Source organism: Ips typographus, linkage group LG16 (assembly GCF_016097725.1).
Source record: "Ips typographus isolate SLU linkage group LG16, UJ_Ityp_2.0, whole genome shotgun sequence".
Classification (NCBI taxonomy): domain Eukaryota; kingdom Metazoa; phylum Arthropoda; class Insecta; order Coleoptera; family Curculionidae; genus Ips; species Ips typographus.
In genome coordinates, this window is record NC_138437.1 from 1,280,971 (window position 1) to 1,308,796 (window position 27,826).

General features: G+C 33.2%; 2 protein-coding genes across 2 annotated transcripts in view; both read right to left on the reverse strand.

Moving 5' to 3' along the window:
- klar (klarsicht) overlaps positions 1-27,826 on the reverse strand; it is a 174,278-nt gene that overhangs the window by 105,958 nt on the left and 40,494 nt on the right. Inside the window, exons 3-5 of the mRNA XM_081994470.1 lie at positions 12,678-12,777; positions 205-452; positions 3-152 (exon numbers count right to left, since the gene is read on the reverse strand). Of these exons, the coding sequence (XP_081850596.1) occupies positions 3-152; positions 205-452; positions 12,678-12,693 (414 nt within the window). The 5' untranslated portion in view covers positions 12,694-12,777. The remainder of the gene's footprint in view (positions 1-2; positions 153-204; positions 453-12,677; positions 12,778-27,826) is intronic.
- On the reverse strand, positions 22,793-23,419 carry LOC145738869 (uncharacterized). The gene has a single exon (XM_081993989.1). The coding sequence runs from the start codon at positions 23,417-23,419 to the stop codon at positions 22,793-22,795; it is 627 nt and encodes a 208-aa protein (XP_081850115.1).

Below are 27,826 nucleotides of genomic sequence, written 5' to 3' on the forward strand. Positions count from 1 at the left end.
ACCGCTCGCAAAGCTTTATCTGTCACATTCTCATCTTTACCATATATGGTCTCTTGAACGCTATTTAACCAAGAATAGAGTTCAGAGAACTGAGAATAGAATTCTTTTAAAGTCCAGGTCCCTGTGTGTTTTGATAAATCGCCGTTTACTTCCTATGAAAAGTTCGTTCACCAAAAAGTCTACAGACAGTTACGATGTACTTACTTGGCATTTATCTATGAGATGGTTGTCCATTATATAGTTGTAATTGGCCTGTAAAACAGACCAAAACTCTTCTCTTTGATCGCTTGCGGTACTTCCCCATGATCGCCGAACAGCTGTGGCTTTTACCCTGTTTTTGGTTAAACTGTTAAACTGCCTCAATTTCACTAATTTGTCTGGTGTGTTTTCGCTTGGTGTCTGCTGCAGAGACGACAAGGAAAAACTGTTTTTCAACGATGAGTTTTCGAAACCTTAAACAAAACACAAAAACTTAGTTTCACTAATCTAAAAGATATTCATATACACTCCCACCAGATTCGCACATTATTACAGACTCACTTTCATTCATGGTATAAAGCGCGACAATTTTTGGCAATCCAACGTACACTAACTTCAACCGATGTGACATTCTACCCAATTACTACTACTAAAACAGTTGCTGCAGACGTTTTAACGACCTTAACGTATCCCAGCGCATCCTGCGCCTGGACTTTATTAATAACCACAAAACGAAAAAATGTTGGTAGAAGATCAAATAGTTTAACAGGAATTCAGATCGTCTTAAGCTTTCAGACCGAAAGTGTTTCTCTGGTCAAAATTTAGCAGTTAAGTCAGTAGCTTTAAATCTTCGAGGTCTTCATGCTCTTTGGCGCCTTCGCTCACTAAAATAAACACTTATGTGCCGTGTGTCGTTGGATGTCGACTGGTTTATGAACAGTTGGGAAAAGATGTTCTCTTCTATTCCGGTGATCTATATTTACAAGAGAACTTATTGTGGCATGACTCAACTACCATCAGATATTTTTTATTGCACCAGCAAAAGTGAAATTTCTATTAGTGAAATAGGTTCTGGGTGGGCAAGAAAAACATTCAAATTAAAAAATTAAGTGAGTACTTAACGTCTCATTCTTGAATATTAAAATTTGAAAGTGCGACAAAGTGATATTATGTACTTACGAGTTGAACTATTAATATTTATCTATTGGGAAAAGGTTGTTTGTCAAGTGCCAAAGTACAAGCAATTAAGGACAATATGACTACGCGAGCTTTCACAATTTAAATTTATTACCCCGTATGATATGCCAATCGATATCATGACGGTTATTAACAACGTTAAATTTAATTGAAAACCGGTATCAAACTAACCTAATATGTTTGAATTTGATAACGGACAGCAGCACAACTCTGAACATACGAGATTATATACTTCATTAAAAAGTAAAAATTAAAAACGGGGCTACATAAGCCCTGGATCATGACGACCCTTAATTTAATCCTAACTTTAACCGTCATATTGCAAGTTTCAGTGATGTGAAAATTCATTTTCAGTAGGCGCACGCTTTTTCATCTAAGCTCCTGATGATGGACACTTATGTGCTCGAGACATGTTGAGCGGTACCTCTTAATTCAATTAGAGGACTGACTAAATTCATTGGGGAGTGTGTTTCATCCCCTACATTCATACATACACCTCCACTGCACAAAAATGCACTACTATACTTCACTCTAACATGTTTTAGTTTGGAGCTAATAATTTGTATACTTTTCTCATCACAATATAAAAATAAGTGAGCAGAAGTCAAGACTATCCGTTTCGTGCTAAAAATTAGTTTTTAAACATGAGTGTGTAGAAAAAGAAAAATTAAAAAGGCATCTAAAAGGTCCGAAATTTCCAAAGACTTTTTTAAAATTGTTGATGTCTATAAAATCATTTTAGAAATTCCAGAAGTTCCTAAAACTAATTTTAAAATGCCAAGCCTCCATAAACTATAATTTACGGGAAAACAATAATGGCACATGGAGCAGCTTCATCAAAACATCACAGTTTTCTTCACCTTGATTTTCATGCAAATGTAATGTTTTTATTGTTGCTTAAGTTGGCACAACCGCACAAACCATTTATTTTGTTTCAATTTTGCGTATACAGACAGGGTGTCCCAAATTCGACGGAGAAGCATGGACATTTTGGAATTTAATAGAAGAAATACAAGAACGATTAAATGAAGCGAAAGTTGCGATATATGCAGTTGCAGTTTTAAAAAAAGTTCAAAAATCCATATAGTTTCGGAGACATCAAGAAAAAACGTAATCTTTCTACTCAATTGTAAATGGGAATCAACATAAGAATTATTTATCAAAAATGTTATTGTTATAAATTATAAAAATGCAAGATTTGCAAGCACTCGACATGGAATAAAAAACTTCAATTCAAAGTTGTACCAATTGAAATGAAATATATTACAGCAAGGTCTAACTCAAAATTTTCCAAATTTAACAAAAGTTATGTCGGATGTTGAACTTGATGGCACCACGCTGTGGAGACCAAAAAGTAGCCATACTTTTTCTTAATTATCTTTTCGACACTAACTTCAAAGTAAAAAAACAATTTTCGGAACATTTCAAAATCACATTTTGTTGTCTACAATAATGCGCATGCTTTCAGTAGGATTTGGGACTATGTGTAACGTTCTTCTAGACAACCGGTATGCATGTTTTTTTTAAATCCAGTAGACCTCTGAATCGCCAAGTTTCTTGGTTGGATCCTTTTTGACATTTAATGTCAGTTTTCAGCACGACGATGCACCACTAGACAACACTAGAATGGCAATATGAAATGGTAAGATGACAAATGTAACTGTCAACAAAAGATGTTTCATTACTTTACCCAACTATATTTTCTAATTATCTAGGGCCCAAAAGTGGCAACACTGTAATATCTGGTAACACGTAAGTTTATTTGATTACAATTGAAGGGCTTAATGTGAAACAATGACAAACCTCAAAAAGGTAAAAATGAGATATTTAACTTTGTTAAAATTTATATAAAAAATCCAGTAACAACTTTCATAACATGTTTTAGTTTAGATATGCCAATGCATCATACGAAAGGACAAAATATTTTATTTAGTGGCTTGTCATACTATTGCTTTAACTGAGCATAGCACTTTTTGAACACATGTGTGTGTCATTGTTTCACATTAAGCCCTTTAATTGGAAAAATTCAATAACTCTAACTGTTCCCCTATACACATCTACATCATTATTTTTTACTGGTGTTTCAAATCGTTCGTCTGTTTGGTCTATAATTCCGGTTACAAGCGACCTTACTGTGTGTTTATATCTACTGGTTGATTATGTGTGTGCAGAAAATTCCTTTCTAGTGACAAGTGCAATCACTCGAAACGTATTCCATTCACAATGGAATGCTTAAAAGTACAGGCTTTATCTTACTAAAAATTGTCCTCTTGATAGCTTTAATTTTTGTATTGTCTTTTCGTAACAGCATTTTAAAGCTCTGACTGTATTTTGCACTTATTAAAACAATTTTAAAGTCATACACGACCAACAAAAAATGAGATAAACCCATGAGTCCAGCCAGGCTGCAAACCGAAAGCAAAAAAAGCGTGTGGAATTTATTAGCCATCAATTTATTCTGGTAATATAAATAAATTATTCAGTGATCAATTTAATCGATAACCACCTGCGAAAGAATTATGTAGTTACTTTCCAGGAAAGTCGAAGTGTCGGTGAATTATTTAGAGCCAGTTCAACAACAGAATTCTGCGGCCCTTGAATTGTATTCCTTTGCTAGAGTCATAGAGACTTGCACGTTATTAAAATCAAATATTTTAACAGGTGTATTATAGAGCCCTCTTCAATACGGCATATTTTAGCACACATTACAAATAGTTCCGTGCTGGTTTACACGGTACCGGTATGCAGACCTGTGAGCTTAACTATATATGACTAAGAAGGAATTTGCGATTAAACTTCTTGAAAATAATATTTTGCAAATACGTGAGCGATGATATCAAATCCTGTCGTGCATTCAATGCCAATTAATAAGCTTCTTTGTTGCTTATTAGATAGTCATTGAAATTTTTATTCAAATAATAGTAACCCTAACGTTAATATGGGAACGGAGCATCTGCTGACTGGATAAGTTAAACTAGACCGAAAGACGGAAATAAAAATATCATTACAAAAAATTGAAATTACGTTTACTTCAAGTTTTGCATCTACTGATCTTGAGAACTGTGTCACATACTCGATACACGGTTATTTATTAATTAATAAATATAACTCAATACATCAAAAGCAGTTCACTGTTAGTTAGAATTAGATTTATTGCTACACTAGTTACTGATATTCATGACCTCAGATCCGATTTCTGTTGATTTCTAATTGCTCGCCTTTACTCACTTTTACATCTACTTCCTAAGTAATATATTTAAAAGCGCAATACTAGATTAATAATTCATTTCAGCCCGCTATATTATGTTGATATTACGTTTATTAACTGACTTAAATGGTTGAATACCAATTTATTTTTCAGGTAACTAATTACAAGATCCTATTTGTGACTGAAAGTTAATCTGCATATACGAAAAGTCAAACTAAATTAGGATAACGTCACAAATTTCTAAGCTACATTTGGAAGAAATTTGCTCATTACAGATTGTCCATAATAGAATCTGCCTTCATACACTAATGCAACAACGCAAAAAATTAAGTAATAAAACTGCAGTCACCAACGTAAGTGGTGATATAACATGGATTCCTTAATTATGCATTACTATCAAAATATGTGTAGTTTAAAACTGACACTTTAAATCAGTTTGGTTGAAAGTGTGTTGAAGTAGCCATAACCGGGTAAGGAAGATATTGCATGTTGAAGAAATTATCTATGTCAATAGTGTCAACTACACTACATAGCACTTCACTAGAATTTTTACTCACTAAATGCATCCCAAAATATGTAATTGATTACACAATGAATACTTTCTCAGTCATAAAAAATATTTTTACTAGAAGATATTGTCACAATGGCACTTGCAATTTAAGCAGCACACACTTCATGCGCAAGAAGTGTAGCCGGTCGCACGAATAAATCTCTAAATCCTTTCCAATTTAATATTTATACATATAAACGACTCACTAATTACATACAAACCGCACAATGGGCGAAAAGAAGCAATCGACCTGATTTCGAGATTTAAGAGTGAGCAATCTGAAAGTTGATACCTATAAACCCTTTTATGGAAAACTAGGAAACAAAACTAGTCGGTGACAGTAAAAATTATTGTATAACTATTGCTTTTAAGTTATTTGATGAAATTGCCCCATGGTTTTTTAAGTAGAAGCGTAGGCGAAGGACTCGTGAGCGGTGAAAAGTTACCATTTTAATTTAGATTTATTATCATCTCTGGGAATAATAAGATTGAGTAACACTAAATAAAATTAGAATAACCTCTTGCGTACATTCCGCATGGTTTTTAAGAGATAGAACACCTAAACTAATCTTATTTTATAAGCAATGCGGATCATCAGCATCAAAAATGTCAATTGGTTCAGTAGGTTACAACTTCAATACTACTGTCGATTAATATTCCTTATTAGGACTGAGATTCCAACAGGAAACAAAATAAAATTAGTCACATTTTAATGTCGATTTATAACCAGAACATTGAGCCAACTCCTATTAGTTTTCTGATGATAATTGATATTGTAAAGGAAAACTGTTAACATTAACTTATTGCGGCTTTAGTGGTTTGATCAAGAGAGATGAATTCAGTGGATACAACTTGGGAATCAAAACGTTAACTAAACATTTCTCATTAGTTCATTATTCACTTCTTATATTTAAGTTCAAATTGTTTTATTTGTAAAAATTATTCTTCAACATTTTGTTTTATTACGGTTGTAATACACACAATAAGCCTTGTATATTATGTCCGAATATGCAGAAGTAGAATTTTTAAAATTAAATTAAAAACGCATGCGTACTACAAGTCAAGGGGCAAGACAAAGACAACGTCTCACTCGACAGTTTTTGAGAAAAACTTTCAAAATATTTTCCCTCTTTGTCTAGCTCATTGATTTGCAATATTATCTCTATCCATCATTTCTCATGTAGTAGTAAGATTCTCGTAATTTCTAGGAGGAACATAGAGTTTCCACGAGCATTCTCTATATGACCCTGTTTCTTTCAACGCTCTTGATTTCGGTCCAGGACTCAGCAAGAGGTCTTCTAAGTGTTTGCCCAATCCATCCCAATTTTCTACGCTTAATTTCCAGCTCGACCTTATTTTGACTTATTCTTCTCCATGTTTTACTGTACGTCCTGAAGTTCCATATAGGGTTTAGGATGCCAAACGCTCTCCTCGCTTTTATTATTCTATTTTGAACATCCACTTCTATTCCACCTGTGTTTGTGATAATCGATCCTAGGTAATTGAATTCTTCAACATTTTCAATGGAGGTATTGTCAAGGGTTAGAACGTCATTGTTGGGCATTCTGATTAGCGTTTCTTTAGTTTTCTTTATGTTCGTTTTTAATCCAACTTGGGCTGCTTCTGTTTCTAGACGTTGAAGTTTGCTCCGCATATCGCTGATGGTATGAGACAGACGTCAACGGCATAATCTAGATCTTCCAGTTTCGTTGTTAAATTTCAAACTATTCCGGTTGTCCAACTCATAATTTATTCAGCAGTTGTTTTTGCTATTATGTCTAATCATTATCCAAACCTCTGCGCGTTTTCCTAGCAAATTAGGACGCTAAGATAAAACGTCCAGGTCTATAAGCGTCAATCTAAATTTTGAATAGAAAGTGTTGATTAGTAGAACAGATTTGTCAAAATTCTTTTCATTTATCATTATCAGCGATAATGACTCCACGCGGTGGTGGTATTCTACTTTTGAAAATAACGGCTAAAAAGACCTTTCAGTTCTACCTGTGGCACCGAGGATCAGCGCACACGTCAATTTAGTGCCCTTCACCTGCGTCACGCTTGCGCGCGCCCCTCTCTGGTATAAATAGAGGCGCCACAGGGTTAGTTAATCATTATTCTTTCGATTGCCCAAGCAGCAAGATGTACCGACTAGTACCACTTGTCTCTGCCTGCTCAGCACTACTTCCAATCCTCCCAGTCGAGGTCTGGTGCCTCGTTTTGCGAGCGCTAGATGGAAAGTCGCTGTTAGCAACAGTGAGAAGCACGTCCTTTTTCGGTAACATTGTTAGAGGAGATCCCGTTTTGAGGAAAACTCTTCGAGGTGCGGTTAAGGACGAAAAGAAAGAGTATACAGAGTGGCTAAATAGACCTGGCATGGCTTTGACCGTTACGCGTGAAAGTTCTGCCAGGCTGTTTGGTTCAAACTCTAGGAAAAAGGTGATGACTGTTAAAGGTCCGGAGATGCAGGCGTATCCAATAATTGATGTGCCAAAGACGACCGGAAATAATCGGAAAATGAGGGTGAGTTTGACGAAAAGTTCAAGGTATGTTCCTTACAGGATTTGATTTGTAATATTGTAAATATATTGACTAATAAACAAGGTTTTGTTAAATAAATGTTCAAAACACCAAGATTTCTTAACTTTCTCTTTAAATTTTTTAATATTAAAGATACATTATTAGATTTAGAAAATAAAGACAATATGGAACGTAAAAAATTAACAAATTTAGCTTGAAAACGATTTTCTAAGAAATTCTGGTTAAAGTGAACACCTAAACATAAGATAACAAAAAAAAAACATAACCAAACAAGAAAATCCAATAAGATTAAATATTTGAGAGATCATTTTGCGCTGCAGTAATTCAAATTATGTATTTTTTGTGTATCTTATTTTATTACTAAACTTATAAAAACTTTATGAAACGTATACAGTTTAATCGTGAACACCTCATTTAATTAAAAGTAGCATAATAATAATTAAAAAAGCCGAAAAATGTGTTAAAAACTTCACTTTAGCTCAACATACAATTAGAATTATATTCTTAAGTTAATCAAATTCGTAATTTGAATAAAAACGTGGAAACGTGATAAAAGTTTCATAATACCTAAATTAGAATGTATCAAAATTTATTGACAATTACTGACTCTGCCTCTGCCTCATTTTACATCACAGTTACCTGTTTTAGATTACTCTCTAATAATAATAAAGATAGCCTGCTAGCTTTAAAATTTAACATATTTCAGATCACATGAAATAATAAATTAAAGATTTATTTTTATAAAAGTGTCATCCTCTTATAATTCATTTAACATTAGGTGTTTCATAAAAATCCATAAGACCGGACACACTGTATACTAAATGAAGACAATACTGAGCAAAAAATTGTATAACAGAACGGTATTCTCCGCTCAACTTCGGACCGTTCATAAACCAGTACACAATTCAGAAGTAAAAAAAATTACGCGACAGGTATTAAATAAATTAATATAATATACAATCACATATAAGTTTTTTTTTAACAGATGCTTGTATGGACTTTAATAAGGATAACAGTTGCAATCATTAAATTTTTGAAATTTGAAATTTTAAACGTCGGAAATTGATGGTTTTTTTAATTAATAAAAAATACTATACAAATACAATTCTCTTGCTGTTTTAGGTTTGTCATGTAATAACAATAACGTATACACAATTCCATGTTTTCCTTCCCTTTACAAATGAGCTATTAACTCATAGGAACATGATAAATGTTCCTACACGCCAACCCGGAACATCCTAAAATATCACCGTAGTTAAAAAAACAGTGACAATTAGTTTCCTGGAACCAACTTCCGTCGGTAAGTTGTAGTCTTAAGGCGATTTGAAAGCCCGAATACAGATGAGATCTGTTGACGCTTCATTTGAAATAGCGCTGGCCGTAGAACCAAAAAGCTTTCTGCTGTTTTAAAATGTCAATTTCCTAAAGGTTAGACTTAAAACTAAAATTAAAAACCGAAACTAAAAATACTTGCGCCCAGGAGATGCTAACAGATTAAGGGAGTTCGAACGGATCGCACGTTTATTAAATCCAAAAGTAGAATTTCTTTTTGAAAGGGTCTTTGCACTTTGTATTAATTTCTTTCAATGCGCTTTGAAGCAATAACTTCGAACAATTTATAATATAAATTAAATAATGTCAATATACACATCTTTATATGGGCAAACACCTTCAAAAGACTCGTTGACGTATAAACAGGAAAATCATAACCACATATGAAATATTTTATATCCAATTTAATATGATTGATATTCAACAGAGGCTCTGTAATAAATAAATGATAATTATTTTCCTCTTCGACGTCTGCATTAAAGTATTCTAGGAAACTGTTATTATATGAATTGCACTGACTACTTCTGAACAGACAATATTAATCAGTTTTAAAAAAAGTTTTTATTTTAACAGCAGTTTAATCAATTAGTTAAAGCACTTAGCAAAAACTCGAGATCTAGACAATCTAATACTAAACTGTTGGCTAGTGTGAGACATTTAGTATTTCAGTTATAAATAGTATTTTCATAATAACACTTAACCAACATAAAAGGAATCACGATTTATTTATTGAGTGGGACATAAAACAAAAGTATAATAAAAGGAAAGAATAACAAACAAACTATTTACGGGTTTTATCAGTGAAGCTAAAAGTGTAGCAGTTTTAGCTCCAAGACATCAAACCAGCTCTATAATAAAACCGAATTATACATCGATAATGACCTGCTGTTTATGATATTAAAGTAATATGGGATTAGACGCTGATCTTTGCTTCCTTGTCACTATTTCTTTGAAGAACAAGTTCAGAATAATCGTTCCCTTTAAACCATAATAATTTATTGGGACAGCTGCGGTGATCAAAACATTAATAACACATTGGTTAATGCTCTTCTTTAGATAGGTGGACGAAATTTGATACGAGTTCAAATATTTTTAGAGAAAATACTTGCGTCTAAAAAAGAATGCGTCTACAGGATTTAAAAAATGAAGTTAATATTTTTTTTAGAAATAGTTAATAGAAAGATTACATTGCAAAAATCAGATTAGACAACACTACAGAATACGTGTTAGATCAAAAATGCATAATCGATATCTTCGCATCTAAAATTCATTTTCAAAATACAAAGGCTGCTGCAATATACGTAAAATTAAGCCAAATTACTTTCGATAACTAAAACCCTACGAGGAAAAATGTCTTTGTAGTGAACTTATAATAATAAGCAATGTTATCAAATATGAGTACAAATCTCTTCAGCTCCTCAAAGTTGCTCTAAAAGCAGACTATTTCACTATTCTAAAGGCAGTAGATGTGTCTGCTAACTGTCTTTACTAATATAAGGCAAATGGTAGATTATATTGTTCAAATGGTATACAAATAGTAAATCGTATGATAAGAAGAGAGAATTATTGCAACTTTAGACCAAGATGGAGATAATATTGGTAAGTGACATCGTTTGACAGTTGGTCAAAAGATCTTGGGATTCCTATGTATAATTTTAAAATTTTAAAAAGTGTATGTTTATGACGTGCAATCATCTAAAATATGCCTGGTATGTATTTTCGTATTTCTAATATATGCCAGGTTTGAGTCTTCATTCATGTATCCCTTCATCATGACATAGATAAAGCTTCGAAAACCTGAGATTTGGGGTTTTTCTTCGCTTATTTTAAATGTAACATCGGGTATATGATATTTAGCGTCATGTCATCGTACATAAGATCCTATGATTAACCTTAGGCTGTTACTTATTGCGGATTTCATATATTAAAATTTGCTTTTTCCAGACTAAAAATTACTTAAGTTCAGAAGGTGTACCTTGCATTCATCAAACAAAAGTTTACAGATAAATATCAGATATGCTTATATAAAATAGCGTAAACTATTATTACAAAATGAATGCTATAACTAATGCATTATTCAAATGGAATTGGGACTGTTCCTCAGACTTTTCCCTTTTAGAATTTTTTTTCTTATTGACACTCAAAAATAAAGTTAACTTTATACAAGATTTACGATTGCCATACACAGAAATTAATCATTTCTTTAAAAATTTAATAACAACCTAATCAATTTACCAAATCAAATTAATTCTTCGATATTTCGAAAAATAAGTTATGTGCGAATAATCAACCTAAAAAAGCTAGTCTTATTTTTGATTAATAATAAAGGATATGTATTATAACACTTAAATGTTGACAATATTTTTTTTACGCACTCTGTAGCAGTAAATCTGATATTCCTTAAAAGCAGTTGATTAGGACTTCGTTTTTCGAAAAGATTCACTAATTTTATTGATTAATACTGGATTTTCAAAAGTATTCAATCGTTGCTTTGTTGCTTTACTGCTTTACTAGCGACGCGGCAATCTTAAAAAATCGAATATCTCCAGAAACGAGTAGGTTTAGAGATTTCCCCCAAAAGACATTTTTTTCGTTGTATAAAAGGAATTAAGACAAAAAATTTTGTTCTTAATGAAAGTTCAATTAGCGCTGACACCGCCCTCTTCAAGATTCGTGGAAAATATAAACGTGTTTTGCTTATTCTGAGGTTAAATCATCATGTTTTCACTCCGGGAATATATGGTAGGGTTTTGTACAGCCACCCTGTATGTAAATACCTAAAAAATTGAGAGACTGTGTTTACGTGAACTGTTGTAATTATTTTAAGAATGTACTGTTGATGCAATCGATTTAAAATCACGCATTCTATCACTTAACAGAAATTATTACATCGTCTTACACGACACCCTGTGTAAGAATTATATTGATCTGATTGAAGGTTAAAGCTTTCTACGGCCCGTGAACAAGAGTTAGTGTAGTTGCCTTCCATGCCACCATATTAAATCATTTTGATAAATGATTTTCCTGGTCTAATTTGCTGCAAATAGGGTATTAATACGTAAATTTGAGTAAATTATCAGAATTTTCTTTATCAAAAACGAAATATTTTATGTTAAAAATTGAGTTTGCGTGTCACGAGCGTCGATTATCAATTTAATATTTAGCTCAAGCTCTACTTTACTATCTACTCGTACAGCTTTTGTGTTATTATTATTACTAGCTAGTTAGCAAACTTCATTAAAATGAGCTTTTCCCACATTTGCGATTGTGAATTTTAGTTAAAAAAAACGTGACATTCGTAAAATCCAACTAAACTACCTGAATCTGAAAATTTCCCACTTCAAAACAGTATTGAAACAAGCTCTTGAAAGTAACCATCCCAATAACTAACTCTATATTTATAGTAAAATATTACCCAGGTATCAACTAAAAATAAATTTTCTTTTGAGGTCAAGTGAATAAAGTTTAAATGGGATTAAAGAAGTTTACAAAAACTTTCCAACTGACAACACGACCCAAACAATAATTAACCTAACACCATGAATGCTATCTGTAAAATTCAACATTAGCAATCTGACCTTTTTGTCTAACCTATGACCCGCAAGTTATTGCCTTGACAGTCTATTGTGTCTTTCCTCGAAAATCGCTATCACGTCTTAAGATTTAGTGAAAAATTGCTCCTTTTATAATGAACGACTTAACAATCAATAATATCGTTAAGCGCCGACAGAACAGTTAGAGAAGCAGTATTCTTTTGAACAGACCGACCATGAATCAAGAATCAAGACGTGGTCAAATTAAAAATCCTCTACAGTTCCATGTAACTGTTCCGAGATTTTCTCGCTTGTTAATACAAAATTTGCTTCTACTTACTTATTCCTATTGGCATGATAATTTCCGAGTTGTGTGGTGCTGTTTACTGCTTCCTTTGGGTATGAAAACTATGTGCGTTGCATAGTAAGCCGGTTCGGTTCTGAAAAAAGTAATAATTGCACAATCTGATACATTACTTTCACACTTTAATATAAACAAAAACCTGCCAGAGCAATGAATCTTAATCAATTTTTTCATTTGTTCAAACAAACTTGACGAGTAAAAGCTATTATTACTAAACCCATGTTTTGACTGCAGATTGATAAATTAACTCTCGACAGGTATATAGAAGCCGTTTACGCCTATTTTTAACGCTCAGCATCTCCTGACTGCATGCAAATAATCTCAGTTTTATTATAAGGAAAGTTGAATTAGTCACTAAAATTAATCCAACTTCGAATTACGTAGTTACTGATACCTAGAAACGATCAAAGGCTTGGGGGAGCAGTTCATAAGAGACTTAATAGATATGTTCTTTATTGGTGTAGGAGGTCTTTCTGTATCATTCATTAAATAAGGTGTGTCAGACTATGTGGTTGTCCAGTCATAGTGTGTGTATTAGATAGACTGCATGCATAATCGTTTAAAAGATCACACAGAACGAAAATGCGTTTCAAAATAAAACATGCATAAGGGGGTCCAATGACGAATAGTCGTGATTGATTATAGAAAGCTATACCTATAAAGTTACTGTAGTTGTAATGAAATATATACTATTGAAAACAGTCTAGCTAAAGGACATTAATACCGACTTTTTTGTTTAACGAACACCCTGTATCCTTTAACTTTTAAAGATGTTTATACGAGAAATTAGTCGTATTTTACCAAGAAACTTTTGAACAGAAGTTGTTAAACGGAGCTGTGAGTGTGTACATGGTTCGATGCAATCAAAACTTACAGTTTGGTTAAATTTTTATAATGATGCATTCAAAACGCGACATTTTTAGCCACAAACTTGTGATATTGCTCACCCTGTAGCTGTTAGAATCACACAGTTAGAGCCAGTTTAAATAAAACGCTTAAAAGTTATTAACAGTTGCCTCTTCTGCCATATTTCCTAAATTTTCTTAAAGTCGGAAAGTAAAATTTATGATCCGTCAGGCATTAACCATAATGATTAATACAAATCTATTTTACATCTCTGATAATGTTGGATTTTGACCACAAGCAAATTAAAACTGCGAATTTGACAAAAAAGTTTCTAGTTTCAGAAGCTTTAATTTTATTTAGTTAAGAATTGAATTTTTAATTAAGTCAAAAACTCATACTAACACAGTCTGATCATTCGTGCAACCGTAAATATTTCGATTTTTGTTAAGGTTAACTTTTACAGCTCCTAACTTGTAACTAACTAACCGTTACTAGTTTGCCTAGTAGTTACTAGTAGCCAGTAATGAGTTTTAACCACTCTGTAGAGAATTACAAATGGCGGCTCCATTAGAAGGTAAACTAACATCAACTCTACTTTATCCATTTGATGTTTTTTGGTATCGTTGTAAGAGATGTTATTTTCGACTATGCTTTTCATTAAAAAAAGTAAGTTAATGTTATATGTCAAAAATGGTTAAAATAATCCGATTTACAACTTTTATTTGAAATCCACAAAATGGTTTTTGCTAAATATCTAGTGACCAATGAACTTTTTCAAAAAACAAAAAACGATTTTGAATTTGTCTTGTAAAACTGCAATTCTTTCCTTACTTCACTGAACATCGAAAAAACTCACCCTGTATAGTGTCTGAGTGACAATTAGGAATAACCAGCCCTATATGTTATATAGCTAATAAGTTAAAACCTTTGGCAATTCGTTCTTTTATTTTTATTATGTTATTCCGAACAATTAGTCTTTTAGTAACCCTGTATAATAACTGATAGCAACAACTGTTACAAATAGTGAATCAATTGTATGCTAAAAAAGGTATTCTACCCTGATGTAGGAATTTTAAACAAAGAATAACATAAATGAAAGTATAAAAAACATGAATTTGCACGTTAGACTGTTAGACACTGTGGTTAGACATTTAGACGGTTTTCTTCTGCAGACCCTACTTTGGTAATGGTAGGTGTGGATGGTGACAGATGTACTGCGACCTGATTAGATCTATTGTACCCCATCTTCTTGTGCTATCTCAAGGTTTCCTTGTTCATAGCATCCCCTCAAGATTTAGTTCCTTTAGGAATTTCAGAATCTTGAGTGGGTCTGTTCGAGGTATTTCTTCCACAGCCAGCTGGGGTAATCCCAGTGTGTTTAATCCTCTGTGGCGTACAGCATAAGACTCCAGCAAGATGTGGTGGGGTGTTTCTGGTTCTTCTCCGCAAAACCTGCAGGTACTGTCCTCTTTTAGGCCTAGCTTCCTTGGTGTTCTCTGAGTCGACAATGACCCGTTAGAAACCCCGTTAATGCCTTGAGACTAATTTTGCTGAGGTTAATTAGTGTCTTCGATCTTGGTCGGTTAAAATTGCCGAGGAGATCTTTGGCCTGCCTCAGTCCTGGAAGTCTTTGCCAATGCGTTGCTCTCAGTTCTTCTTCAGCTTTATTAAGTACTTCGTGGACATATGCATTTCCAAGACCTCAGAATGGTTCTGGCCCAATCAGTGGCGCTGATGCTCCTTTTCGTGCCAGAGTATCTGCTTGACCACCTGCCTACCCAGAGGAGGGTTACCTTGTTGTTTCTTCCTAGATCATTGAGCTTTCCTAGGCACTCCAGAACCATCGTCGTGTTAATGTTAGATGAGCTCAACGCTTTGATGGCTGCTTGGCTATCGGAAAGGATCGCAATTTCCTTGTTCCAATATTTCCTGTCGAGGTTAAACTGAATACACTTTTCAATGGCGTTAATTTCCGCTTGAAAAATGCTAGGGAACTGGCCCATGGGTTCGGAGTATTTGGTGCGAGGCCCGTAGACTCCTGCTCCAGTCCCCTCGGGAGTTTTAGATCCGTCCGTATACCATATTATGGTATTTTTTCCCAATGTTTGAATGGATTCTCTGCTCCAATCTCTCTTGGCGCTCAGTTCCGTTAGAAATTGTTTTTCGAAACTAAACTTCCTGATGATTTCGTCGGTTGGGAGATCGGCGAGGTGTGCACTGCCAGTCGGCAGTAAGTCCCTTGCACTGTGTGCTCTCCTTTTAAAACCGGAAACCGGCCTTATCCAACCTGAGATGTGCTCCCCAAGCAGTTTTTCTCACCATGATGTGGAGTGGTGTGAGGTCGAGAATTACCTCTAGTGCTGCCGTGGGGGTCAATCTCATTGCTCCCGTTATGCAAAGACATGCAAGTCTCGGCACCTACCTACTTTACATAACGAAACACGGAAACCAGGAAAACAATTTCTGGGATTTCTGGTACCAATACAAAAATTAAAATTACTTTTGAGTCTACAAACGTCATATTTGACATTTAGATTTAGATAGGTATATGATATCCAAAATCAAAAATAGAAACTAGATACAGGTTTAGTATAAAATAGGATAGTTATATAAGCACGTATTATTAATTAACAAATTTGTTTTAGAAAAATACATTTTTTAGTATTTAGAGCTTTAGAGCGGTTTTCAGGTTTATTTGAAAAAGTTTTTAAGTGGTTATAGACGCATCTAGTAATACTAAAATTAAATTTTTACAATATTTAAAAGGCTTTTACACACCTCTGGCGTCCCTAAAATGAATCTAGAAGACTCTAAGACACTTGTAGAGGCCTCTGGCATTTCATGGAGATTTGCAGTAGGACTATACTTAGAGACTTAGGTATTTCGGACATGAGTTCCTTTTTGGCAGTTCAAAAGTGATTCTAGTGACATCTGGCAAAGTTTTAAAGATTCTTGGCAGGTTTAATACTTGTAGAAGCTTCTGGCAAAAAAATTGTTTTTAATTATAAAATATTTTTAATTTTTTCTACAGTTTGGCAACAATACAAATTTACTCGGCTATGGCTAAATTTGTTTGACTTTCGGAATAAAGCAAAATTCAAGAATAATAAAAAAGAAACTTCCATACGAGACTTGAAATTTCTACAGGACTTTTTTACGAATGTGATTTTTTTATGGGGTAAGTTTGACTTTAAAACATACCATTGCATTAGTTCACATGATTTACAAATATTTGTAATCGTCTACATTTCCTGTAATATAAATATTTAATTAATAGACTCGATCTCAGTATAAATAATAATCACCACCAACTAGTTTAGTAGTGATCCTTACTCATGGGAAAATCAAGCCTGTGATCGGCCTTGGCGGATTTTACCTGTTTTGGAATTCAAGTGCCAACGATTTTTTCCGCCTCGCTTATAAGCTAGAAATTGAATACTATTTATCGTCTAACAGAATACAGTTTGAAGCAAATTATTTGCTAAGGTACTTGTGTGTGTGTAAAAATTGTAATATTTTTCTAAAGTTACAGCTTGCAGTAAATATAAATTTTAACGCACCTTTTTAAAATCAAACAATTATTTTAGAGGAGTTTCTTATGGGAATATTGAAAATTACTTCCTTCTTATTCTGAGCTTCTTATCACTTATACAGAAAGTACAATATAAAGCTGTTTATCAACCTGCAATTTGCAGTAATTGTTATTTTTTAATCCTTTCTTGGTTAAGTTTATATAATTAAATTACAAAAACATAATTGTTGTGTGCAGTCTTCTCCGGAAGCATAATATTACATATGTAATTACAGTACCTACTTCAATAGAAATTTGAAAGATACTTGACTATTCCAACTGGTTTGGCAGGTACTATTTTGAATCTTACTGATACATAATCAGTTCCGGAGTCATAAGCACATTTACGCACAACAGCCTATCAGTTTTCTGAATTGGTTCAACGATTTCTATAGTTCTTTCGGCATTATCCCTGTAATTCAATTATGTCTTTACTAAATTAATACTCTCGAAGTTTGAATGAGCAGCTAAAGAAATTTATCGCCACTTTCAAAAATTAAACCTTAACCTCGAGGCTTCCAACCAGTTATTATGATTGAACGCCAGTTTAATGTGTGTATATAACATACGCATTTTAGTTTATTTTTATGATTAACAAACAAATACTTATAAGTGCCAAGAATTGATAAATCATGTTTATTCTGAAAAAGTGTGCCATGTGCATTTATCATAAAAAAATTGGCTTCTATCACAAAATTTACTAAGAGCTGCTTCAAAAGTAAGCCACTAGATTACGTGTCAACTGCCAAGTTCTAATTAGTAAATAACAAATTAAGCGCCAACATACTGCTATCATCTCATATCATGAATTTCAGATAAGACTTCATTCTAAATTGACTAGGATATATAAAGTAACAATGAACTTTGTCACAGTTCTGGTGTAAGTGTGGGCAAAGAATCTAAATACTTATTACACAATATATGCTACTATCATGTGCTTTATAAAAGGTATAAATGACAATATATTGAGTTATGACCAAATGCACCACAGCTACCCCAAGTCATATTTTTCTTTAAATGGAAAACAAATTTTCTGAAATTTCACCGCCAATTGTACCGCAAATAAAACTGATTATTATATTACAGTTTTATTGTAGTTAGGTCACAGCGAAAGATTTTTTTACAATAGATGCTCGAAATGTTTCCCGTTATTTTTCATAAAATTGTATTGTAAATTATTTTATTATTTACATTCTTGACGCATATTACAAAATAACAATAATGTTAAATGTGAAAAATTGGGTACTGTTCTTTTACCGGTATTTATGAATTCTGAGAAACATAGTTTATTCAGGTGCGGAACGGGTTGAAATCGTTTTTATTTATACTGGTGAGAAAGTTTGGCACTCTTAATAGACAAATTTGTAGAATATAGAGTAACTCAAACAATAAGGGAAAGATACTTAACAAAAATTGGATGTTTGTTCTCCATTCTTGGAGAAGCTACCCAACAACTAGACGGACATTTAGTACGATACCATAATGGTGCATAGTTAGACCACAATCACGTCGCAAAATGGATTCCAAAAAGTTTGGTTATAATTAAAATGCTTTCCCATGATGAGCTATTGAGCTTAGATTTATACTATTTAAAAACACACCCAGTACAGGATGGACTGTGGTAATTTGGATTGTGAAATTAGAAGATAAGATGAATACCCAACCAAAATGACTTTTGGTGTGGTTTAGTAAGCTTTAGTTTTTAATAAAATAGCAATACAAATTATAGTTAACAAAACACAATTTTTAACATGTCCCAGTCAAACTTTACGTGTCAACGTATTCAATAAGTTCAAAAATAAGATAAACCATTCCTTTGTTATCCAAAAATGTCTAAATACAGATATAGGGATATAACCAAAATAGCATACGAACATTGTAATAAGGATTACACTGTGTCCATGCTCTCTAGTAATTAGAAAGATATTTAAAGCCAAATTAATCATCAGTTTAATCCGCTTTAATAGAACTTATAAGCCCCCCTTCACTCGATGATATTATAACAAAAATATGAAAAACGAACGCTTTAAAACAAGGTTTAGCAAATGAGTAACGAACTTGGGAGGTCTCATATGGAAATAAGTAGGTATAAATTGATGGGCCAACAACCCAAAAAGGTAACTAACAGTGCACTGTAACCATTACGTAATAGAAAAATAGAATAACTCGACGGTTGATTGTTAATAGAATAATGTAACATATTAAAAGAAATGGGTGTGCGTATTGTTGGCGGAAGATTGAACAAGTATTTTTTTAATTATCTTCGTAACTGGGCGATTATTCCTTTTATAGTAAGATTTAGAACTTATTTAGGTCCATATTAAGTGTAACTTGCGTACGGTATACTAATGGCTTAACCGAAATAGACAATGATAAATGACATGACACGCGTTAGAAAGTCAAATATGGGGCCATGCGAGATAATGCAGGAGCCTACGAATGTATTATTATTCATTTAAATTTTTCTTGAATATTAGTCAAGTCACATCTAATTGTTTTAATATTTATTCACCTACCTAGTTAAGCAGTGACCAATCATATACAAGGTGTCACAAAATTGTATGTATGGGTATCTGGAAAACGGTAAAAGGTAGTTAAGTCTTCAGATTTGAAAAATATACACTATTTACTTCCAGAGATAACCAAAAAATTTAATTTTAAATACAATCCTGATTTTTTTAACTAGATTTTAAAAGCTTATTGTATTTTTATTTTAGTAATGTGTTTAACAGGCTAAGTTAGAATAGGTTAGGTCAAATATAACTTCCATGTTGTATGGTCGAAATTTGCTCTAAAACTTATTTCCGTAAACTTTCCGTGTTTTGTTTAGTTAAAACATACTAATACTAACAGAAAGTCAGTAGCATAGGGGATAATTATGCCATACGTAAAGTAAGATGTTCAGACAATTGTATATTTAACATTTGTTTCCTATAATAGTAAGGTCAAAGTTGGCAAGAATCTCCTTAGAATTTTAATAGGATTCTCGTAATAATTAAAAATAATGATAGGCAATTTTACTCGTGCTTTAATGCTAAAACTTTGTGCAAAAAACTGTATCTATAACAAAATACAGTTTCTCTTGAATTGAAACTCTCATTTGCAAAGTTAGATGTGAAGATCGGAAATGACATGAAACAATCTAATATCTTAATGGGAATATGCTCTCGCAATTACGATAGCTGGTAGACGATTTGGGAACTTATTTTTTAGTTAATACAAAAACCAGCAGAAATGTAGCAACATAAAAATGTATATAGGGCGATTCAAAAATAGCATATTATTGTAGGTCAAAAAATAAAGCAAGAAGATCATATAAACATAGGTGAGTAAACGCTTAATTAATAAACAGTATGTTTAAGTTTTCTTTTAGCAAAATTTTAAAGCAAAACAATTTCGAATGATACTTTAACGCCCGCATTTCCGAAGACATGACGCAATTTGACAGTTAGTTGGTGTGGGAATAAAACGGTCATGTAACCAACGCGTAAACGACGTCAAATGTGCTCTATTTGCTCCATACGGCTTCAAACCAAAAGAGCCCTATAACACAAAATTTTTCTTTTGTTTTCCATAATGGCGGCAAAATTTCCCAAAGCCAATATTTGTTTAAGATGGCAAACGAAGTTATTACTAATATCTCGTTCAAAAGTGTGCTGATAACTTATTATTTTCAAAACTGTCCTTGCCTTGGTTAAGAAGGCAAAATCTAATGCTTAAAATGCAATGTCCGACAATTTTCAGGAAAAATGCAAACAACTATTTAATTTTGAGAGCGGAACTTTATTCAACCGACTCTATAGTTCTTCTGGTCACCGAGATCCAAATACATCTACAATCAATTTGGGACACACTGTGTATGGGTCCAAATTAGCATTATCGGTTTACTTATTTACAAAATTCTAACTTTCTTCTCGTTAAATTCATAATAAAACTAGAAGCACTTCAGTAGTGCAGACAGTTACAGGGACTAAGAAAATTAGTAGTACAGACTTACTAAATTGGATATATGTTTGAAACAAATTGCTTTTTAATATTATAATATTACTATTATTATTACTGAATTAACCCTCGATTAAGAAAACACTACTTCATTTAAGTAAGGTCCAAAATCGCTTAAAACTTATTTTATTATAATGGTAAATCTTGTCAAAATGCAATCTTTGACTTTACGTACATCAAATCTGGAAGATTAAAGCTTACGTTACATTGGAAGTTACGAATACCTAACCCAACCTATCCCATTCTCTCATATGAAATATAATAACAGATGTTTCGTTTGGAAGCGCTCATAATTTGGCAAATTCTACCCTAAAAGTAAAAAAATGTATATGTAATTATTCGTCATTACTATAATTGAAAGTACTTGAAAGAAAAACAAATCAGGTCGATGATCGTTGCTAAAAAAAGTCGGATTTCAAATGTAACCCTGCCTTATAGTATCTATTCCAAAGTTCGTTTTTTTTTTTCACGTATCTCCGGAAACAATCGGATTTTTTGAAATTTTAATGTGGAATAATGAACCCCAAATTCTGTTTTTGAACACAAGCTTATGGCTCTTTGTATAAATCAATAGATTCAAAGTGAAAACAGTTTTAGTATAATGCTTTTGTTCTTAAAAGAAGTGGGAACACATCAAGAAGGTTAACCACCTTGCAAACTATGGAAATGGAAACTAGGAATCCCCTAAGTCATTACCGATTGCGAAATGTGATAGTTGCAGAAACCTCACAACAACGAGGATTCTTGAGTGTTTAACAATTACTTTATACTCATTACAAACTTATTAATGTTGACAACAAATCTCAGACTTTAATTTTTGTTACAATAGCTTCAATCATTTTGAACGGTACTCGTAATAACTAGGCCAACATTGTTGCAAGATCCTTATCGCTATACTTACAAGAGTAAACATTGTTCTTTATCCTAGGCAAAGCTTAATATAATCCGAGGACTTGATTAAATACAAAAAAGATGTCTTCGTTTTAATGACAACCGGATAGTGGCCAAGCCATTTTAGGACCTGACATTGCTGTTTCAGCGAGCTGCAGTTGACGAAAGAGTGATATGCACGTAACATTGATACAAAGGTAAATATTTTAAATAAACCATGTATGTTACGTTCAAGGTGCATTGTTGGCTTCAGTGGGTAAAACTCAAACTTATGCTCCAATACTACATCGATAAAATCCTTGAAAATGCCCACTACCACCTAAAATACATATAAATGTGTTTTTTGTAACATAGATACCTACTCATAGAATAGCCAAACTATTAAAGGATTGGATTGTTAATATAAAAGATATAATCGAATTAATAACGAGGAAATTACATCACTCGAACCAATCCTCTTGTTAAGATGTTATTGTATCAGAACAGATTAGAAATTATCCGATTATTTTGTAATTCAAGGCTAGAAATATAGTTTGGGCTGTTATAATCTGTTTTGAATTTTAAACTTCCATATTTACATGAAGCTTGAAATTTCTTTCTAAAGGAAATAATAACGTTTTACAGTTATTTTAGGGCAAAAACAATCTTTAGGTCCCGTACCTTCTTCTTCTTCTATTGCCCTATCCGATTACGGACGTTGGCTATCATCATGGCTATGCGGATCTTATTGGCTGCGCATTGGAACAGTTCAGTAGATGTTGCTCCAAACCATTTTCGCAGGTTAGAATGAAATTCTTCTTCCAGGCCCACGTCGGCCTTCAACTTTGCCTTGGATTATGTTTTGGAGAATTCTGTATTTGTTATTTCTACGCTTCACAGTAAGCATGATTTCACGCTCACATCCCATTCTTCGGAGTACTTCTTCGTTTGTAATTCTTTCTATCCAAGAGATTCTAAGAATTCTTCTGAAAATCCACATTTCAAAAGCTTGCAGCTTTTTTTCCATAGAGTCTGACAGCGTCCAAGCCTCCACACCGTACAGAAGAGTGGAGTATATATAACACATGACTATTCTCTTCTTTAGAGCTAGATTCAGATCTCGACCTGACAGGAGCGGTCTCATCTGCATAAACATACTTCTCGCTATTTCAATTCTATGTTTTATCTCCTGTGAGTGATTCCAGTCCTCGTTCAACGTGCAGCCGAAATAAGTGAACTTTGCCTTCCTCTCAACTGACTTATTGTTTATATACACGCTACCTGGTTGGACTGGATTTTTATTAATCACCATATATTGGGTCTTATTGACATTTAAGTTCAACCCGTACTCCTCACTAGTTTGGTTGACCCTGTCTAACAACTCTTGCAGCCCCTCTACTGTCCGATAACAAGACGGTGTCATCAGCATAGCGGATATTATTGATTATTTCACCGTTAACTCTGATGCCTCGATTTGTGTTTTTTAGAGCCGAACAGGAGACTAACTCTTTTGATGTTAATGTATTCTGTCTGCTTATTTTCAACTCTGACTGTAGCTTGTTGGCCCCAGTAGAGGTTAGCGATAATTCTGATGTCTTTTCCATCCAGTCCAATAACCTAATTTTTATTAATTAGACGAACAAACGTAATGCAAAAACTCCCTCAATGAGGTAATTGAAGGGTTCACTGGGTGCCAACAAAAGAAAATTTGAATTTCTAAACCGCCGATTCTCGGTCCATCCACCTCGAAAGTTACACGCCTTATAACTCCACTTAAAGAATACTGAATTGCCTAAAATTTAATTTAAGAATGATTATCAGACCAATTAGTTCGTCCACATTACCTTTCTTACATGGTGAATTTAAATTTCGGAAGTGGAGGATGCAGTCAAATGCCAAGTGAACACATGAAAACAAGTCTTTATTATCAATTGCAAGGTATAAATTTTCATGTTTTAGTTTACATAGTTGCACTTACAATAACAAACATAAAAAAAGTCTTTTTGGAATCCTGTGTTTAGAGTACTGTACTGTACTCTTCTGGTACATTCCGCTAGTACCGAGAGTCACAAAAGCAATTAACTGAATTTGCAATAATAAAGTGACAGATGACGAGTAATTACAGACAATGATTACAGTGATTTCCGGTCAGATAAATCTACCCAGAATACTGAGGCTGTATCTGGAATTATTAGTACTACTTGGACTTTGGTTAGCAAGTAAACAAGGAATGTAAAAAAACAGATTAGTTTGGTTTACTCGTGCCCCCACTGATAACCCTACAGTGAAGATTTTCGCGCATAAGTCACAACATTAAAACACTTTAAATCGAAAATATTGCTTGTTCATTGTGCTATTGATAGGAATTAAATAAATTTTTAATTAGAATTTTCACACTTATACAGTTATTAATACAATTTTTAGGTTTAGTTAATTGGTAGGTAGCAATTTAATGTTAATTATAGGTACAAAGTGTACCACGAATTATAGAAAAAGGTCAGCATTTTAAATGAAAAAACATGTCCAACATGTATAGACACTTTACTAAATATACAGGGTGAGTCAGTGTTAAACGCAATGAGTAAAAAGAACAAGTATCAGGAGGTAACAATAATACAAATTATAACCCGTTTGTGCATTAAGCGAGGGGGACGGAAGTCCACCATCTTTGATTGCGCATTCGCCTACTGCGCAGTTGAATTGACGCAGTCATTGAAAGTTTGGAGTTTCAAACCCGCAAAAATTTGTTGTTTGTATTTGTTGTAGTATAGTGTTAGTTTGTTTTGTTTGTTTGTGGTTCTTTAACAGTTGAGTTTTGCAAATTTAAATTAAGTTGTACAGTGAACAAGATTAAATTTAGATCTGATAGTGCCAACCGGAAGTTGACGGCCGCCATATTACTCCCCCCCCTCCCCCTTGTTTCTGTCACCCACTTTGTTTGCTATTGCTCCTTCCTGCTATGTTTACATTTTTTTTATTCATTGGTTAAACGTATACCATGCCTAGACAATTTGATTTTAATCAGTCACAATCTTTAATAAGTTTATATAACATAATTTCATTCATTCTGGAAATATCAAGATAATACAATTTTTCACATACACTACTCTTTAGGACCTCTACAATTGTCAGTGAAAATGTACAAGATGATACTATTTCCGGGGTGAATCCCCATTTGATCTTCCCAAACTTTTTTGTGATACAAAAAAAAGTATCCCTGCACATTTTCATCCTAAAGAGTAGTGTATGTAGAAAAATTAATCTTGCTTTGTCAAGAATGAATGAAGTTATGTAATAAAACCTTTAAAAAATCGTTTGGCCGTTTAACCCTGACTCACCCTGTAGAAAGATTTTTTTTTATGCCACCGGACACATGTATATTTAGACTTGACTTTAATTAGTGCTAATTAAATTTTGTGGTGCTCTTAAGAGGTTTGCAGGAAACAGATACAATTTTAAATTTCGTTTATCAATTAAATAACCAAATCTGTTTAAGATTCTTTTTAGGGCCGTTCTAATATCAGGTTATTTCAGTTTCAAAGTGATTTCTACTTCCTTTTTGAATATAAGCTTTTTCGTGTAAATAAAATTCTAAATTAGGTAACATCTAACAAATTCTACTTCAATAAGTTAGCCGAGAGAACCAGACTAGAAACTAAAATGTTAGAAAATAAGGCAACACTGGATACACAGGGATATTTACTATTTAGTGGACAGGGGTTTCCTACGTACAGAAGTAAGTAAGTAAGTATTTATTTAGCATCAATGCTACAAAAGATACATGTTATAAAAAGGTCACTTAACTATAAGAATAAACTAAAAGTTTTGAGTCTTATCTAAATGGGAACACTAATGTCTAAAACTAAACAAGCAATGTAAAAATAAAATAAAACACACACTCACAAATTAAAACTAAATAAAATGAACAAATCCTACAACCTATCTATAATAAATTTTTTTAAAAGCCTCCTGAACTGTGTCAAATTATCGCAGGTTTTAATAATCACAGGTAGTTTATTAAATTCTATTAAGCCTTTATACAGCACAGAGTTGAGCAACTGATTCGTGTTACATCTGTTTGTCAGTATAAAATCTGTACGATTTATTGTACCATAATTGTGTACATCTTCAAAAACTGTTAACTTATCACAGATATAGTCAGGTAAAAAACGTTTCTTTAATTTAAAAATAAACAAATAAACACTGCATACGGACACGCAAAACCCAAAATAATATTTTTTTAAGTATACGAGTCGATAACATTTTTAAGATTATTAATCTTCTCATATACAGGGTGGTCCAAATTACTTAAAGGGTGGAAAGTACATAAAAAATAAACTCGAAAGTGTCATATAAACTATGGTAGAAAAGCGCCCCCTAGCAGAGCTAGCAAACCCTAAAATATGTGCCTCAAAAAACAGCTTTTTTTATTTTAATTCCTAATCAATAAAAACTAGCATATAAACACTATAGCATTGAAATTGTCTCTTTTATATGCCAGTGGAAAAACACTAAGGCCGCTTGACAGTTGGTCAAACTATGGTTTTGTTAAATTACGTCATCGTGACGTCAAAAACGCTCTGCTCGCTCCATAGAGCTTGAAAACGAATGCGGCCTAAAATAAGCGAAAATACAGAACATGATTCCTAGAAATAATCTGAAAACAAATTTATTCATTACGTTGTAATTTGGCAACTTCAAAGAAGCGTTTTGCTTTTTGATGCAAATTTCTGTAAACTCATCAAATATGCTTTACAGCATAAACCGACTTATTTTAGCAGTACAGCTTTATGTGCAATTGTACTATCAAATAGACGAACCTTTTGAAAGCTGTCATAGTATTAACAAAAGATTAGGGCATAACTTAAACGCCGAAAGATTTAAACAGATTAAGTATCTACTAACTCAAATGTTTAAGGTGTGAGTCTTTTAAGCCGCAAATTCCGCTTACTATTAAATGTAATATTCAAGGAGAAGTTAAAGATAACAAAGTAGTACACCTTTACTAATTACAGGTTGTTGTATTTATATAGTAACAAGCTGTATAAAAAGATTCATTACTCTATAATCTTTATTCTGGTTATGAAAGCTGAAAGTACCTAGACCAGAAACTCCCTTTAAAATGACATTTCTTATCTCAAGTATTAGTGGAATTATGAAAATATTGTACACTCTTGACAATTCAAGGACTAGTTTAGGTGTAACTAACCTGGGCTTGGTACTAATGAGGCGATGATAAGTACCTAATCTCAGTAAACAGCAAAAACGCGATATTAAAGAAACTGCTAAATCCTTTGAACAACGACACCGAACTTAACAGTACCAACGATTATGCATACAAATGTTGATGGTCAGATCTTTCGCAGGCGATAAAGCGATTCATCGCCCGGTGGTACTACATATTCATTATCTAAAAGCACAAGTACCGGACAGGTAATTTCGATTTTTCGCTTGGTGATCTGAATAGCGACTTTCTGACATTGCCAGGAGGAATTTCCACCTACGTTGCAAACTTGCCTCACAATGTACATTTCAACGCCATTCCAGTTCAATGGGAGTAGGTACGGATTCATGACTTTATAATTAATTTAAATTATAGAAACTATTTGAATTATTTAGATTAGCTCCACTTGACCTAACGGAAAGCTATTATTGCTACCGAGTAAATTATAATGAGTTAGTCTTTTTTTATATCAAGTTGCTTCTGGTATGTAACGTGACATCTGTTAATAGATTAACCATATGATACTTATATGGCCCTAATGTTATAATGCCTTTTACCGCTAGAGGTAGTATCTTTCATTTCAGCTTTTGCCATCGGTGTCAATAATGGTCA